General features: G+C 43.5%; 1 protein-coding gene across 1 annotated transcript; it reads right to left on the reverse strand.

Annotated features, from left to right (window-relative positions):
- Nucleotides 1–7,955: 7,955 nt before the first annotated feature.
- On the reverse strand, nt 7,956–9,554 carry LOC144759662 (uncharacterized). The gene has a single exon (XM_078646496.1). The coding sequence runs from the start codon at nt 9,552–9,554 to the stop codon at nt 7,956–7,958; it is 1,599 nt and encodes a 532-aa protein (XP_078502622.1).
- Nucleotides 9,555–16,962: the final 7,408 nt, after the last annotated feature.

The following is a 16,962-nucleotide window of genomic DNA, read 5'->3' on the forward strand; positions in this document are numbered from 1 at the left end:
TCACAGCCATTCCTATACCTGGTGGTGTAGCATGGGACGAGACTGATTATGACATTTATGGCCCTGTTGAACTTCTGAAGTATCCACATCAATTTAAAGTTTCTTTAAGTGACTTTGTCTCACCAAGTACTTTCTCTGATGATTGGGACTTTGAAACTATTAATAATAAAGCAAGCCTATTGGTCTTGGGTCAATGCCCAAGAATCTAGAGCTGCAAACTTGGGTAGACTCACAGACGAGTTCCGTCTCCATAAGTCAGTACAATCCTTTGAACCTTATATGGATTTTATTAGAAAATCCAAAGACAGGGCTTTATACATTCAGTTTAGATTGGGAACTTTACCGGTACGGGAACGTACCTCCAAGTGGAAACCTCCCAATCAAACATCCGCCATCTGCCCGTCTTGTAATGATGCACTCGAAACTATTCCGCACCTCTTTTTTGTGTGTAGTGCCTACAGTAAACCAAGATCTAAATGGTTAAAACCTGTCTGTCGGCAGCTCGAGACTAGGAGTCATGCCTTTGCCCTAAGAATCCTTCAGACAGATCCTAGCACTACACTGGTTTGTGGGGTAGCCAAATTCCTTAGCTGGGCATGGGTGATTTGACTCAAAGAGTTAAGATAGAAATGTTGCAAGGCTGTTAGTTTTTTAAATCATGATCAAAGCTGTCAAATGGTTTAATGTCTTTTTTATTCCTGTTTTTTAACTATTTATTATTGGTTCTTAAAAAATATGTACTGTATTTTACTTGTGTCGTGCTATTATGATATTTTTATATCGAAAAGAAGCTTTGGAAATTCTATTAATAATATGATGTCAGATTTAGAAATGTCAGCCAAATTTACAGAACATGATTATTTAGAAGGTTCTTCAAATTATGAACAAATGTACTGTTTTAATCATTATGGTCATCACTATCTGCATAAATCTGCAAATCCTAGAAATGTTTTTACTTATAATCAATGGGAACATTGTCCAACACCGCTAGAAGGCAGCTCTAAAACATTTTTTGAGAAATTCCCATACTTCTCAGGGTTTAACAACACAGATCCAGAAACATTTAAAATTGTGAATAAAACAGGAATGAAAAATATGTTGACCAATACAAAACAGATATATTCTGCAAAATTTTATGAACAGTTATCTACATTTGGTTTTGAATTCTGGAAAGAAAACATCGAAACAAAAACAATCTGGGGTCCAAAAGATTGGCAAGTTCACGGGGTAGAATCATTATTCAGAGCCTGCATGATCCCCGAACAAATAATATTCCTGAATGACACCATTCAACAAACAACCTGTCTTGGTCTAGCCAAGATAAAAGATTTAAATAAACAGTCTATACCAAAGCCCATATCTGATAGTAATAGCACTACATATGAGGAGATAGACGTATCCCATATGTTAAACCAAAACAGAACAAACCCTGATTGGAAAAAATGATTGATCTGTCCCACAGACACTAATAACTGTCAAGATAGATTCCTGAACAAAACACAGGGGTTCAAACAAAACAGGCCAGACCCAAGATTTTCCCAGAGACAACATCCAGGGATAGTCACCACATACAGTGTAGGAAAACTATTCCTCGAATGGCTACAGAAATCCACACTTCCTGAAATTAAGCAACACTTGACCTTACTTAAAGAAGGTGCTGACTTGCGAGATTTCTTATTGGGACCTCGCAAACAGAGTCAGAAACGTTTCATATACGCCGGTATATATGCTGCTTACAACGAGGGTTGGAAAATAACACAAATTGAAACTGCTGAGAAAATACGAGAAATTGACCGTATTAATTTGGAAAAATCTCTGTCCTCCAGAATGTATTCATTTGACAGCATTGTATCATCTGCAATAGATATAATAGAACAGGATATGCTAATATTACAACATGGCCAGTCCCAATTACGTTCTATTGTACAATTAGGCTGGACGTTGCAAAATCTCCGTTCAGGATATGTGCCCTGGCGCCTGATTAACACAACGTCATTATTTTCTATCTTTAACTTAACAGATAAACAAATCTCTTTGGCACAGAGAGGAGCAGACTATACGGTGCTGAGCATTGAAAAACTCGAGAGATTACCACTGACAGTTTCCGAGAAACCTGTTATTGAGTGGATAATACATGGAACAATAACAATACCAATTACAACATTTCAGTTTCAATATTGCTTGAAGCACATACCAGCAGGCCTGTATGAAAGGTTGGGTAATGGGTACATCAAGTCAACCTGGAGCTTACCTTATACACATAAATGTAGAAATGGGGTAAATAAAGAGGTATTATGTTAAGTGACCACAGCTGCTGTGGCATGGGGCCAGGAAAAGCCTACCTCATCAGTGTTACATCCAGGGTCACTTGTTGTATGCAAGTATTGTATCCAAACATTAAGCCAGACAAGGAGGCAACAATATGGCCTTAATTGAATATCTCTTCTATTTACACGCATTATTATCAACAAATTGCCCCGTGCATTTTGTAGAAATGCTTAGCCAAATTTTAAACATGTCTGATACCAGCGGCATCGCACATGTATTGAAGACAATATTTTCGGGACTATTATCACCCTTTGAAGCAGTCCTGAGCATCTTCCCGAATTTCGTGCACTCTGTGTTCGGCAGCCTGCCTCTCATCTTGGGACGCGTAGCAGGAATCTTATTTTTGTTCCTTCTGCTCCGATATGGCAAGTCCAGTCACAGGCAAAACTCAGGCTACAATGGAAGAAACGCTCCTTGCGATGCGGTACAGAGATAGAATTTCCAAAGTACTCAGATTGGCTCGGCTGAGAGATCTGAATACCACCTGGTTCCTTTCATTCAGACCAATCTGTCAAGATTGCATTTTACCTGTTCTACGATGCCTGCTCTGCGGAGAAGAATGCGTGTTAGACGTCTGTCTCACACTCCCATCAGCAGTACCAAAGGATGTCAATACTTTGCTTGGTTCGGTAACGGCACATGCAACGTGTTGTTCCCAGCGGCTACCTATTCTGATGACAGCATTCGTTGAGACCTCACAGCAACCAGCTGGCAGTGAGGTACGAGATGAAAGCGGCACACAGGTACAACCTTCAGTTACCATTGCTGATCTGGACAACGATGACGGCAATGCATTGCATATATGCACTATTTCTACTTTTTCAGACATGGCCGAACTTTCACCTACTGTTGTAGAGGAATCCTTTAACAGCCTATCTGAGGTAAGGTTCTCCCCTAACAACGAGAATAACTTTTAGAACAAGAGCACACAGCGTTCCCTGAACTCTAAATTTGGCCTTCAATTAGGATAAACAGAACTCCCAAACCTGCTTTTGAATTTTTTTTCTTTTTTAAACACACGTAGATTATTTTTCCCCGTTCCCAAAATATTTACCTTTTTGGCACATGATACTCTGCTTAAAGTAGAACTATTCTTAGAGAACAAGATTTCTATTTTGAAAACTTAGAGACAATATTTTCACTTAGCCTCTAGCACATGTACAGTCTTGTATAAATATGTGATGAAATGGTCTCAACCTTCTCTTCTGTATTTAGAGCCATTTCATAAATGTAAAATTTCGTGAATACAATATATGCATTATTTTGAATGATACCACTGCTTAGAAAACGTACAGTACAACACTCATATTTTTCGTGTACATACCATTTCAAATGCAGTTCATGTATTTTGGGGTGGGATGGAAAACACATGCATAGATATGTTTAAATTGCTTAGTATTTATTAATGATGGACATTAGACGTGGAGTGGGTGTTGTGGACGAATCTAGGACCCTAGTCTAATATTCCCGATTTATGCCCTTATATAGTTATATCAAGTCATATCCTTATATAGGCATAATAATCATACCCATATTAAGACATAGCCAATGCAGTCCAAATACGGCAAGGCTACTTCCACAGACTCCTAGAAAGCACAACATGTTCTTAGAGAAACCAAGCCTCCAGCAGCCCGGGACTTCCCCCTGCTTCTGTATTGATTTGTCCTAGAACTCCTGGAGTCCTGAAAGAACTGCGAGTTCTTAGTGACGTCTTATGTCCAACCTTACGTCAAACTCTGCACCTTCCAGGAATTAATATACCAGCATCTGCCCTAGCAAAATATACGGTGCTTTGGAGCAGATCGACTATCTACTTGCCCCACGCCCTGCTGTAGCAAGTGCCGAAGGAAACTGACCCTCCCGCTGACGCACTGAGAGAGACGCTGCCTTTTCTCTTGCCAAGAAAACCAGCTCCAGTGTTTCCCAGCTACCCTTGCGGGTTGCTGGGAGATCGAGTCCTGAGAGAGAGATACAAGACCTCCTACATTCTAAACAAGGTACGGAGCTGATTAGACCCTTAGAGAATTCTTGGTTTAGATTCTTGGCAGAAACTATTTTAACTTTAAGCTGCTCCTCCCTTACTTCTTCCCCCGTACTAGGCTTAGGTTAGGTACACCGGGGTAGGCGTATCTTAGAAGCACCAGTTGAATACGTTTAGTCATTATTTTATCGTTGTATGTATTTTATCCATTGTAAACACCGTATGGCTTAGAAACCATACCATGCTTTTACAGTATTATTTTATAATACTCTTTTTACTAAACGCTCTTTACTTTATGACAAGTATTGCGATTATAGCAATTCACTTCTCTTGCATGAGAAAGAAGACTGTTCAATAAATAACCTATTTTATTGAAAATGCCCGTCTCTGTTTCTCTGCACTTCTGGTGAAACTAAGCATGCACAAGTGACTGAGTAAAATAGCTATCTATTGTTTCCGCGACTCTGGAGATATCCTCCTTGTTATTATGGAGCAAAGTTGTCATGTTTATGCGGTCAGAAACAAATCCCTTCTTGTGAATTCGAGAAAGTTTCTAGTGACCTCTGAGGTAGCTGACATTCATAATTAAGTCTAACCTATTCAATAGAGACCTAGTCGTTCTCAGTCCTACGTCTACACTATCGTTTATGTTATTCCAATGCGCAGAGCCATTGGGAATATAGGAACTACACTACAATTCTATTCAATTGGCAATGTTTAAATATGTCTAGACTTATTTAAGCTTTGCAGTTAAGTTCTGTTTTAAACATGCAATCAAATGCATGATTTCCCAACGTACTGTTCTAGTCAGGCAGGCCTTACTATAGCTTAATAGCCTGCTGCAAAGGGCCTGCGGCTCGGGGCTAAAACACAGGTTCAGGGCCTCTACCAACCGGTATATCCTGAGGCAGAAAGGTTATACGGCTATTAGGCTTTGGGTTTGGTCGTGTACTGCCTCTGTTAGCTTCCTGAAGTTTTCTAATTATGCCCGTGCTCTTGGGAATCACTCCCCGCCTGGAGTGTAATCATAAATCTAGTAGGTAGCAGTCCTATGGTTCCTACGACTGTCTCCCAAGGCACTGGATTGTTGCTGTAATATCCAGCTAGTATTTAAATGAATGAACTTCCACTCGATAATTACTGTAAAGTGCTCATTTATTTCAAATTCTTCCTCTTTTTTCTGTTCAAATCACATATAATTTGGTGTTATCTTAACACAACATTCCTGCTATGCATCATGAATATTCCCATCATTCCAAAGCATTTCGGCAATTGGTCGCCTTCATCAGGGAAATGTTCTAAAAAATAAACATAATATGTTGTACTCCTTAATATCAAGAAGTGCCCATGTTTCAATTACATTAAATGCTTACTGGTGATATACTCTGTGGTTTCACTAGTGTGCTGATCGCTCATATATTACGCGCCGTGTCTTTAGCTGTCCATGTCTGAGTCTCAGTTCTCTATTGCTCTGCAGCGCTCTGGAAACTGTCTTCTTGCGGGAGATTAACATGTGTGCTCAGCGCGCGCTTTTCGACTATGTGTTTCTGTCTTTCGTGTTCGTATTCAGCCCCGTTGTGCACGGTTACTGGTGGCATGTATTTTATTGAATACGAGGTCTGTAGTGTATGTTTCCCCAACTCGGTTGTGATTTTGTTTATTTGGGGATGGTATACTGCGATTACTATAAACGTTAGCCCATCTTCAATGCCTCTTAACTGTCTTACTGCGTTAATTAATAGCGCTGCTGTTCATGCCTACGTTTATATTGCAAAGCTTCCCCCATACGTTCTAACTGACCGCATTAATCTTATCCTGCTGCTCGCGTGTTCGCTCACCTTCGCTCTGTGTGTTTCTGCTCCCAAACGCCCCTCGCTGTTTCTTCCTGTTAGCGTCTAAGCGAAGTCAGTTAACTGCGGCTCTTACCCTGCGTGACATTGCGCGCATGTTCATTGCTGCTTTAACGAAAATCATTGGATTTACCATTTAAATTCCCTCAAGCCGCACGGCCTTAATGGCAGGGTTGAATTTACTTGTTTTTTGTAATGCATGGACGCAACGAACAAAGTTCTGTTATTTATTATGAAAACCTGAATCTTTATATTGAAATGAGGCAATCATATGTATTTATATCATGGTGGCAGGACAGCCCTACATGTATCAACATTGCACACTAAAAGAACAGTAAACACGCCATTTCCACACAACGCGCAGCGTATTAATAAAGATTTCACAAAGCAAGAAAACCTGATTTTCGTTAAAGCAGCAATGCGCATGCGCACAATGTCACGCAGTGTAAGAGCCGCGGTTAACTGACATCGCTTAGAAGCCAACACTTCCAGCAAAATACTGGCATAGTATTTAGATTCAATGTCGAGGAGAACTATCATTCGGAAGTCATTTCTCTTTCCACTTTTATAGATTGGGTGGATAATAGCGCCTTTCCAGGACTCTGGGATGTTGTGGTTTAGCCTACAGTATGAAAACAGGGGTGCCAAGAGGTCCGACCACAAAACTGCGTATGATTTAAACAGGGCCTGAGGAAGACCGTTAGCCCCAGGAGCTCCTTCTGACCTTGCTTTCCTGATTGTACAGGCAATGTTGTTTCTTAACACTTCTGGTGTAGTCAAGGTCTTCGTCAAGGGGTCTTCGCTTTGCTCCATTCCGTCAAATGTTTTTGCTTCCAGGACATGATTAGCTAAGTTGTTAGGCTCGGTCTTATCAATGCGTTGGGCTTCAAAAGGTAATAACTCTAAATTAGTTGATGGGGGGCTAGAATGACCGTCCCTGTTTGAGTGGTCGCAGAATTGTTTAGGTACAAACTGAGTCCATTCTTCTGAGGTTATATTTGCGCTACCATGCCCACTTTTACCTAAAGGACCCCTGTTAACTAGAGACAAGCATAACTTTGTGTTGGAGTTCTTGCTTGCTTGAACCAGCTTCAGCCAGAACTGATCCGATGTGATTTTTTGTCCTTGTATATAGATGATTTGAAGGTTTTTCGTGCTCGCATGTAGTTGTTAAATTAGCTTGTGTTTCCTGGGTTTTTCCTAGCCAGGCGTAGAGCCAAGTTTCTTTGAGATTTTAACTTTTTTGTTGCTAATGAAATGCGAGGTTGTGTAATGTGCTGACGAGTACGGCTCGTAGACGGAAATTCGGATATTGATCATCAATTGTTCCACATCAGAGCTTCAGAGGTAAATGTCATGCACTGCAGGGGTTAACCCAGAGAGCTGCCGCTCACATTCTCCTGCTTTCACTTCTAGTTTTCTACACAATTCTCTGGCCGCTGTCACATAACTATTAATGATGCATAAAATGACCAGAACCACAGCCAGCTCTGAAGAATCTTCATTTTGTGCTTGTTAAATAGTTTTGAGTGTGTTGGGTTTATATGTTTTATTACTAATCTCTAAAATTAGCTGAAAATACCCTTTTTAATCCAAACATTGTTCAGGGTGTTGATTTTACAGGTAGCATGGTCAGGTATGCTTGGATTTCTTTTTTTATAACTCTCTCACAGAATAAAAACCAACAATGTTTCTTTACTTTTAGTCCACTTTGTGCTAGTCTCCCAATGGGTTTCCTGATATTTCATGTTTTTCCTAGCTTTAGGGAAATAAACAATAGCAGAGAATAGACACGTTCATTGATGGTGATGGTGGAGTGCTCGCTGATGTTTTTTTGGTTTTGAAGATTGACAAAAGCTTTTTGCACATTCACTGCCATGATATGGTTTTTCTCCTGTGTGTCTTCGCTGATGAATCCTTAATGTTGAAGATTGACTAAAACTACTTCCACATTCATTGCACTTGAATGGTTTTTCCCTAGTGTGTGTTCTCTGATGCTGTTTTAGGTTTGATAATCGACTAAAGCTCTTCACACATTCATTGCACTTGAATGGTTTTTCCCCAGTGTGTGTTTTCTGATGCCGTTTTAGGTCTGATAAACATATAAAGCTCTTCACACATTCACTGCACTTGAACGGTTTTTCCCCAGTGTGTGTTCTCTGATGCTGTTTTAGGTTTGATAATAGACTAAAGCTCTTCACACATTCATTGCACTTGAATGGTTTTTCCCCAGTGTGTGTTTTCTGATGCTGTTTTAGGTTTGATAATAGACTAAAGCTTTTCACACATTCACTGCACTGGAATGTTTTTTCTCCAGTGTGTGTTCGCTGATGAATCCTTAATGTTGAAGATTGACTAAAACTACTTCCACATTCACTGCAAAGGTATGGTTTTTCCCCAGTGTGTGTTTTGTGATGCTCTTTTAGGGTTGATAAATGACAAAAGCTCTTCAGACATTCACTGCACTTGAATGTTTTTTCTCCAGTGTGTGTTCTCTGGTGCTGTTTTAGGCTTGATAAACATATAAAGCTCTTCCCACATTCATTGCACTTTAATGGTTTTTCCCCAGTGTGTGTTCCCTGATGCTGTTTTAGGTGCGATAATCGACTAAAGCTCTTCACACATTCATTGCACTTGAATGGTTTTTCCCCAGTGTGTGTTTTCTGATGCTGTTTTAGGTTTGATAATAGACTAAAGCTTTTCACACATTCACTGCACTGGAATGGTTTTTCTCCAGTGTGTGTTCGCTGATGAATCCTTAATGTTGAAGATTGACTAAAACTACTTCCACATTCACTGCAATGGTATGGTTTTTCCGCAGTGTGTGCTCGCTGATGTGTATGTAGGACTGATAAGCTACAAAATCTCTTCACACAATCACTGCACTGGAATGGTTTTTCTCCAGTGTGTGTTCGCTGATGAATCCTTAATGTTGAAGATTCACTAAAACTACTTCCACATTCACTGCACTTGAATGATTTTTCCCCTGTGTGTGCTCGCTGATGCCGTTTTAGGTTTGATAATTGACAAAAGCTCTTCCCACATTCATTGCACTTGAATGGTTTTTCCCCAGTGTGTGCTTTGTGATGCTCTTTCAGGGTTGATAATTGACAAAAGCTCTTCCCACATTCATAGCACTTGAATGGTTTTCCCCTAGTGTGTGTTTTCTGATGGCGTTTTAGGGTTGATAATTGACAAAAGCTCTTCCCACATTCATTGCACTTGAATGGCTTTTCCCCTGTGTGTGTTCGCTGATGACTCATGAGTTTAGATGATTCGGAAAAACTACTTCCACATTCACTGCAAGTGTATGCTTTTTCTTTCTTGGTTAGTGTCTCTGAGTCGGGTTTGTATTTTTCTACATCTCTTGACTGTGCTTTCTGAAGGGCCAACATGACTGGTAAAGCACTTGTGTTATTCTCACACTCCCTGTATGCGTGTGATATTTTGCTCGTTTGCTTTCCGATTAAACACTAAAATGAAAAGGTCACCAAATACTCACCACACTCATAACGTGTGTAAGGCTGCTTTATGAGTGATTGTGTCTTTAGACTGGATAATGGTTCGGCAAGCTTGCGGGTAAAGATCCATCTTCCTTCTGGTCGGTGCACACTGGGACAGTACTCTTGGTTTTATATAGCAGAACCCTCATTTCTTTTAACTTTCAGTTAACTGTGCTTTTCGCTGGTTGTTGTGGAATGGCCTGAAAGAGTTTACAATACACCCCCAGCATTGAATAGTGGCCTGATATCACTTTAGGAAGCAGAGTACTGCTGTAACCACCTCATGATCAGAGCTGGTATTGGACATGGTTACATTAGAAGTGATTGATCAGTGTTGCCTTCCTTTTCTAGAGGTCATTTTTTCATCTTCAGGCACGGAGGTGCACAACTGAGACTGGTATAACCACCGATTTGCCCTTGACGGTACTTCCCAAGATTTTTCCGTTTATGTTCAGGTTCGACTGCCTTTGTCGGCACTTACGTTTTCCTGAATACTGGAACTCCATGTTTTGGGCTTTGCTTTTGCAGAGTTACAGTACTATCTTCATTATTCTTAAGATGGGTTTACAAATTGGGGACAGACAAGCAAGGGTTGAATGAAGATATTCCTTGGATGTCACTCTAGAGTTAGCTGCACTTTATTATCAGTGTTGTGACTTGTATGAGTTGTATACCTCAAGAGATGTACTTCTGCGACATCACCAATGAATCTTCCCAATGTTACACGTGTCATGTGACTAAATTTGTAATAATTTTTTCTGTACACAATCTATATGAGGACATGATGCCAGAGATGCGCTATCATATACTGACATTGAGTACGATCTTATTTGTTGGGTTGAGTTTTTCAGTAAGACAGAGAAGTAACTGAATTTAGTCGTCCCCTATGGGTAGATGTCTTGGGCATAACCAGATTGCCCATCAGTCCCTTGAACGTTGGTGACGCTACACTTGGTGGCCCCCTGCATGCACAAGCTTTTTGTACACCATTCAGATGACATGATGCAGGAATGGCGCGATCACTCATAGGCATCCTATGGAGGACCTCGCTATGGCTAACTATTTCTTGCTCCATGTGAGGATGACACTGTCATTCAATAGATCGATATAGTCCAAAACAGGGCGTCTGGAGCAAGATGCATTAAGCGCCGCTGTCCAGATTGACATGCGTGATTTGGGAAAAGGTTTAATAACTCTGCCCTAATTTAATTTTGTTAGTAGGACATTACATTATGTGGAGTGATGCGGTCACCCAACAACGTAAATTAAAACACTCCGGAACATCAGATCTGGTATTAAGTATTCCGCGAGTATGACCGCTAATGGGCTTCAGGAGAACTACATTGCCCGGCAATCCGAGCGTGACGCTAGCACGTCATCGCGCCCGCCGACCAATGGGTAGACACCCAGGATACCCGGAAGTGGACGGACGACGCTTCCAGCCATGAGCGCGGCGTCCACTACCCGGTATGTACACTTTGGCTTATATAAGCAAGCTTACTCACGCCGTCGGTACCTCCCACAGACAGCCCAGTTGGATGTCTGGAGTACCGACGGATAGGTGAGTCACGAGACACATCTCAGTGTTTTGTAGAACCATGCTATGTTGATTGGCTTGCCTTGGCTCGATAGTACCTCCTTTTAACTGGTTTTTTACGTGTGTTTGTTGTTTACACAGAGCGGGGCTCCGTAGTACCTGAGCTAATGCCGGGTGAGGTGGGGCAACATTCTCCTTAATATAGGGTGAGTGTTTCTTTACACGATTGGTAACTTGGCTCGCTTGTGAATTATTGTTAGAACAAGATAAGTGTTAAATGGGATGGATCATTTACCATTTAAAGCGAGACACTGTAGAGATTCTCAGCCTCGCTGAGAGATTTGCTAACAAGCGTGTTCTCTCTTTTTTTCTATGTGTGTGCGAATTTGTGAAATCCAACGGTCCTCTCACCAGGAGAATCGCAGGTGACATTTAATTTAACCTTTTTTGAGTTTCCTTGTTTATGATGCACTAACCAAGCAGTAGCAACTTAGGTCCTGACGAAGCAGTAGGTGACCCCGGGGCACAGGTAAAGCTGCAGAAACATGTCGACCCTGACTATGAGAACTGTCCAGGTAGTTATTTGTTGACACTACCATTTGCACTGTTTTTAGAGAGTGGGAGTAGAAGGTTGTTAATAAATTTATTTTCCTTCTTCCACCCCTTTTTAAATCACCACCGTTTTGAAAAATTCTTTATTTTCTTTATCATTTAGCACTGCTTACTAGTTACATCCTGATCCCGACCTGCTATACATAGTTCATTGGGTAACTGTTCACCACCAGGCTTACGCTGCGCCAAATCGTACATTGGGTCTCTCCTTGTGTACTTATGGTGGCTTTCCCAAATGATGTAGGGCGGTACAGGATGGAACTCTGATGGGAACACTGTAACAAGCTCGAAGGTGCCCCATTATTGATTTCGCCATCAGCACACGCATTCATCTAACACCTTCTTCCTCCATTATTACACCAAAACGATTTCTTAATAATGTCACATGCCCATGAACGTCTGGCAGTGATGACACTAAAAAAGCACTTCATACAGTCTACAGTTTTCAAATATCTTTTATATTCATCGGCATTGAGTCAGATTTTGAACATATATGTTTGTTTTATGATATAAATTCCAATAGGGGAAATATGTGCCTCTTTTATTACGTGTGACTGACTCAAGTTGCTGCCTCCCTCCCACAAGTGATTTTCTACTTTAGAGTTTATACGTTATAGTGTTATTCTTGCCTTCCAAAGGTAGGGTTTATAGAAATATAAACTGGCAGAACACCAGTCAGCTCGGTATGACTGACTCAGCCTTTCTTCCATCTATGTTTCGTACAATGAGTATCAGGAAATTTGATGGTAACAGCACTCTTCATTAAAGAGAGACACGAGTGAGTGAGTGGTTGATTGTATTATTTAGTGTAGAGAACAAAAACTATGCTCATATCTAGCTTTTATCCTAGGATATTGTTTGATAAATGTCGTCAGTAGCTTGCCTATTTTGCATGTTGTGCGTCAGCCTGTGTTGGCTCTTCTTGTGCTTGTCACTCCCCTAGAGTAAAGCCTCTTTACCATCCTGCTGATTGGATGACATGTATACTACACTGTTCACTATTAGGAACTACCTTTGACTTTTGGATGAGCATTCCATGGGAGTACATTTGTTTTGGGTTTATGGGTGAACGGGTTTTATCAGTAATCCCTAAATTTCGCTGAAAATACCCATGAGTCCAAGTATTGTTCATAGTGTTGCTTTAACTAGTAGCGTGATCAGTTGTGCTTGGATGCTTTTCTTTATGTCTGTTTCACTCGAAAAGATACAATGTTTCTTTTCTTTTATTCCACATTATGCGAGTCTCCCAATAAGCTTCCTGGTACTTCTTGGTTTTTCCTCCATGTAGTAAAATGAATATTTGCTGAGAATAGACACTTTCATAATACCACAAATATCTCTGTTTTATTTCTTTCCTTCTAGTCAAGTCTTCCATCACACGAACTGCACTTTTATGTTCTTGTGTGTGTCCACAAATGGGTCAGTATTATTGTTGATGTGTTTAGGGTCTTGCCATATTCTCTGCATCTCTTGGATTATTTCCATGTGTGTTCAATGAAGGTGTGTTTTTGCTTATGGTGGTGTAAAACTGATGAGCGACTAAAGCCTTTCCTGCATTCAGTGCACTTGTATGGCTTTCCCCAGTGTGTGTCCTCTGATGCATCCTTAGGTTTTAGCAGTTACTAAAACTACTTCCGCATTCACTGCAATGGTATGGTTTTGCCCGTGTGTGTTCTCTGATGACTCTGCAGGATTGATAGCTGACTAAAGCTTTTCACACATTCACTGCACTGGAAAGGCTTTTCCCCTGTGTGATTTTGCTGATGAATCCTTAATGCGGAAGAGTCATGAAAACTACTTCCACATTCATTACAATGGTATCGTTTTTCCCCAGTGTGTGTTTGCTGATGCCTTTTTAAGACTGATGATTGACTAGCTGCACTTAAAGGGTTTTTCCTCTGTATGTGTTCGCTGATGTTTTTGTAGATATGATTACTGCACATTGGAGGTAAGTCTTTGCATATGGGAGCACAACAGTGGGATATGGGAGCGGGGCAACCATGATCAAATGCCCACCACTTTCGAAGATCATATCAGCACCATAATACAGGTGGAAATTAAAACAGACATTTGTTTAACTTGTATCTTCATAATAATTATGCAATTATTATAGAATGTTAGTGATGTCAATTCTTGTGATGTCCTAAGGATTAAGGTTATATGACTTCACCTCCTGGAAAGACTCAGGATTAAAGGTCATATGATATAACTTCCTCTGATTCTCAGCACCCGCTCTGCCCGCAAACACGCCGTTGAACTCTGAGACCTACTCGACTCAACCACCCCAGACGTCACCTTCCTGACGGAGACCTAGCTGAACCCCTCCTCGGCACCCGACATCGCCATAGCCATCCCGGAAAGCTACAAGATCACCAGCAGGGACCGCACCAACGGAGTAGGAGGAGGAATCGCCCCACACCGACGAAGCCCTCAGCACCACCGAACACCTCCACTTCCAGATCCACACCGACCCCAACACCACTCTCAGAGGAACCCTCGTCTATAAACCCCCCCTTCACCCCCCCCCCCCGGTCCCAACCACAGTTCAGCGACTCTATTGCCGACTTCGTCAGCACACACGCCCTCGCCTCCACAGACTACATCCTACTCGGGGACCTGAACTTCCACCTTGAGAACAACAACGACACCAACTCCACCATCCTGATCTACAACCTAGCCAACCTCGGACTCAGACAACTCGTCACAACACCCACTGACTCGCCGGCCACACGCTCGACCCCATCTTCTCTGCAAGCCCCCATGTCTTGTTCAACCACTGCAGCGAACTCCACTGGACTGACCATCACTGCATCCACTTCAGATTCCGGAAACCCACCACACACTACCGCACCCAACAGATGCCCCGCTGCTACTGGAGCAAAGACACCGAAGACCAGCTAACCACCACCCTCGCCCAGAGCCCACCCGCCGATCCCAAAAAGCCCTGACACCGCCGTCAGCAACACTGGATCGACGACTGCGCAAACACCCTCGCCCGCTCAACAAACCCTCCAACAGCCATAGCAGCAAGAAAGCCAGCTGGTTCACTGAAGACCTCCAGGCCTCCAAGCAAACCTGCCGGAAGCTAGAAAAGAACTGTCTTCGGAACCGAACACCGGACAGCTACGCAGCCCACAAGAACGCCACCCGCAGACACCATCACCTCATCAGAGCCGCCAAAAGAGTCTTCTTCAAAGACCGCCTAGACAACAACGCACACAACAGCAAAGAGCTCTTCAACATCGTAAAGGAACTTCCGAACCCCAGCTCCAACACCAACGACATCCCACCTTCGCAGGACCTATGCTACTCGCAGGCCACCTTCTTCCATCGCAAGATCACAAACATTCACAACAGCTTCAACACCACGACCGCCCCGACAACCACTGAGAACTCCGCCCCCATGACCACCATCCGCACCAACCACCTGCTCTCCTGGACCAACATTAACGATGACGACACCATCAAGATCATGAACACCATCCACTCCGGATCTCCGTCAGACCCATGCCCTCACCACAGCTTCAACTAAGCCAGCACCACCATCGAACCCCATCTCGGGCAAGCCATCAATATTTCCTTTGAGACAGCTACCTTCCAGGAGAGCTGGAAGCACGCCGAGATCAACGCCTTACTCAAGAAACCCAAGGTGGACCCCAAGGACCTCAATAACCTCTGGCCCATCCCTGCTCCCGTTCCCGGCGAAGGTCATCGAGAAGACAGTCAACAGACAACTGAACCGCTACCTCAAGTAGAACAGCATCCTGGACCTGTCCCAGTCCGGGTTCCGCAGCAACCACAGCACCCAAACTGCCCTCATCGCCACCACCGTTGACATCAGGACCCTGCTAGACAATGGAGAAACCGCGGCCCTCATCCTCCTGGACCTATCAGCCACCTTCGACACAGTCTACCACTGCACTCTACACACACGCCTCCATGACGCCAAACCCAAGAGAGGGCCCTGGGCTGGACCACCTCCTTCTTCTCCGGCAGAACCCAGAGCGTCCGCCTCCCCCCCTTCCGCTCCGAAGCCACTGAGATCATCTGCGGCGTACCCCAGGGCTCATCCCTCAGCCCAACGCTGTTCAACATCTACATGGCACCGCTCGTCCACATCGCCCGACTGCACGACCTCAGCATCATCTCTTACGCCAATGACACCCAGCTGATCCTCTCCCTCACCAAGGAGGAACAGTCGACTGAAGCTGAACTCGGACAAGACGGAGGTCCTCATCCTCAGACCCACCCCATCAGCATGGGACGACTCCTGGTGGCCGACCGCACTGGGAACAGCTCCAACACCCACCAACAACGCACGCAACGTAGGGGTCATCCTCGACTACACCCTCTCCATGACTAAGCAGGCCAACGTCGTCTCTTCCTCAAGCTTCAACACTCTCTGCAAGATCTACAGGTGGATCCCCACCGAAACCAGAAGAACGGTCACCCAGGCCCACGTCAGCAGTAGGCTGGACTACGGAAACACCCTCTAGGCAGGAGCCTCAGACAAACTCCTGAAACGGCTTCAACGCATCTGGAACGCCCCTGCGCGCCTGATCCTCGACATCCCTCGCCGTGGCCACATCACACCCCACTTGAGAGACCTGCAGTGGCTCCCCGTCAACATGAGGATCACCTTCAAGCTCCTCACCCACGCACACAAGGCACTCCACAACACCGGACCACTGTACCTCAACAGACGACTCAGCTTCTACACCCCCACCCGCCAGCTCCGCTCTGCCGACCTCGCCCTCGCCAGAGTCCCGCGCATCCGAAGAGCGACCTCCGGCGGCAGATCGTTCTCCCACCTCGCCTCCAAGACCTGGAACACGCTCCCAACCCACCTACGGGACACCCAAGTCCTGCTGACCTTCAGAAGACTCCTCCAGAGCTTGCTTTTCGAGCAGCACCTCCTCCCCCAGCGCCTTGAGACCCTCACGAGTAAGTAGTGCGCTTTACAAATGATATGATTCATTAAGGTCAAAGGCTGTGTGATGTCACTTCTGCTACCCCTGTCATTTTGGTGAATCGATGTCCATGCAAAACCTAAAAGGGGACCAGAAAAAAGTTACAGACAGGAGAAAGTCAGCCGCACAAGATAGAAAAACACTGGAAAATGAAGGGATAAAAAACCTTCGATAGTAAAGT

The sequence above is a fragment of the Lissotriton helveticus genome, chromosome 1_1 (genome assembly GCF_964261635.1).
Source record: "Lissotriton helveticus chromosome 1_1, aLisHel1.1, whole genome shotgun sequence".
NCBI lineage: Eukaryota > Metazoa > Chordata > Amphibia > Caudata > Salamandridae > Lissotriton > Lissotriton helveticus.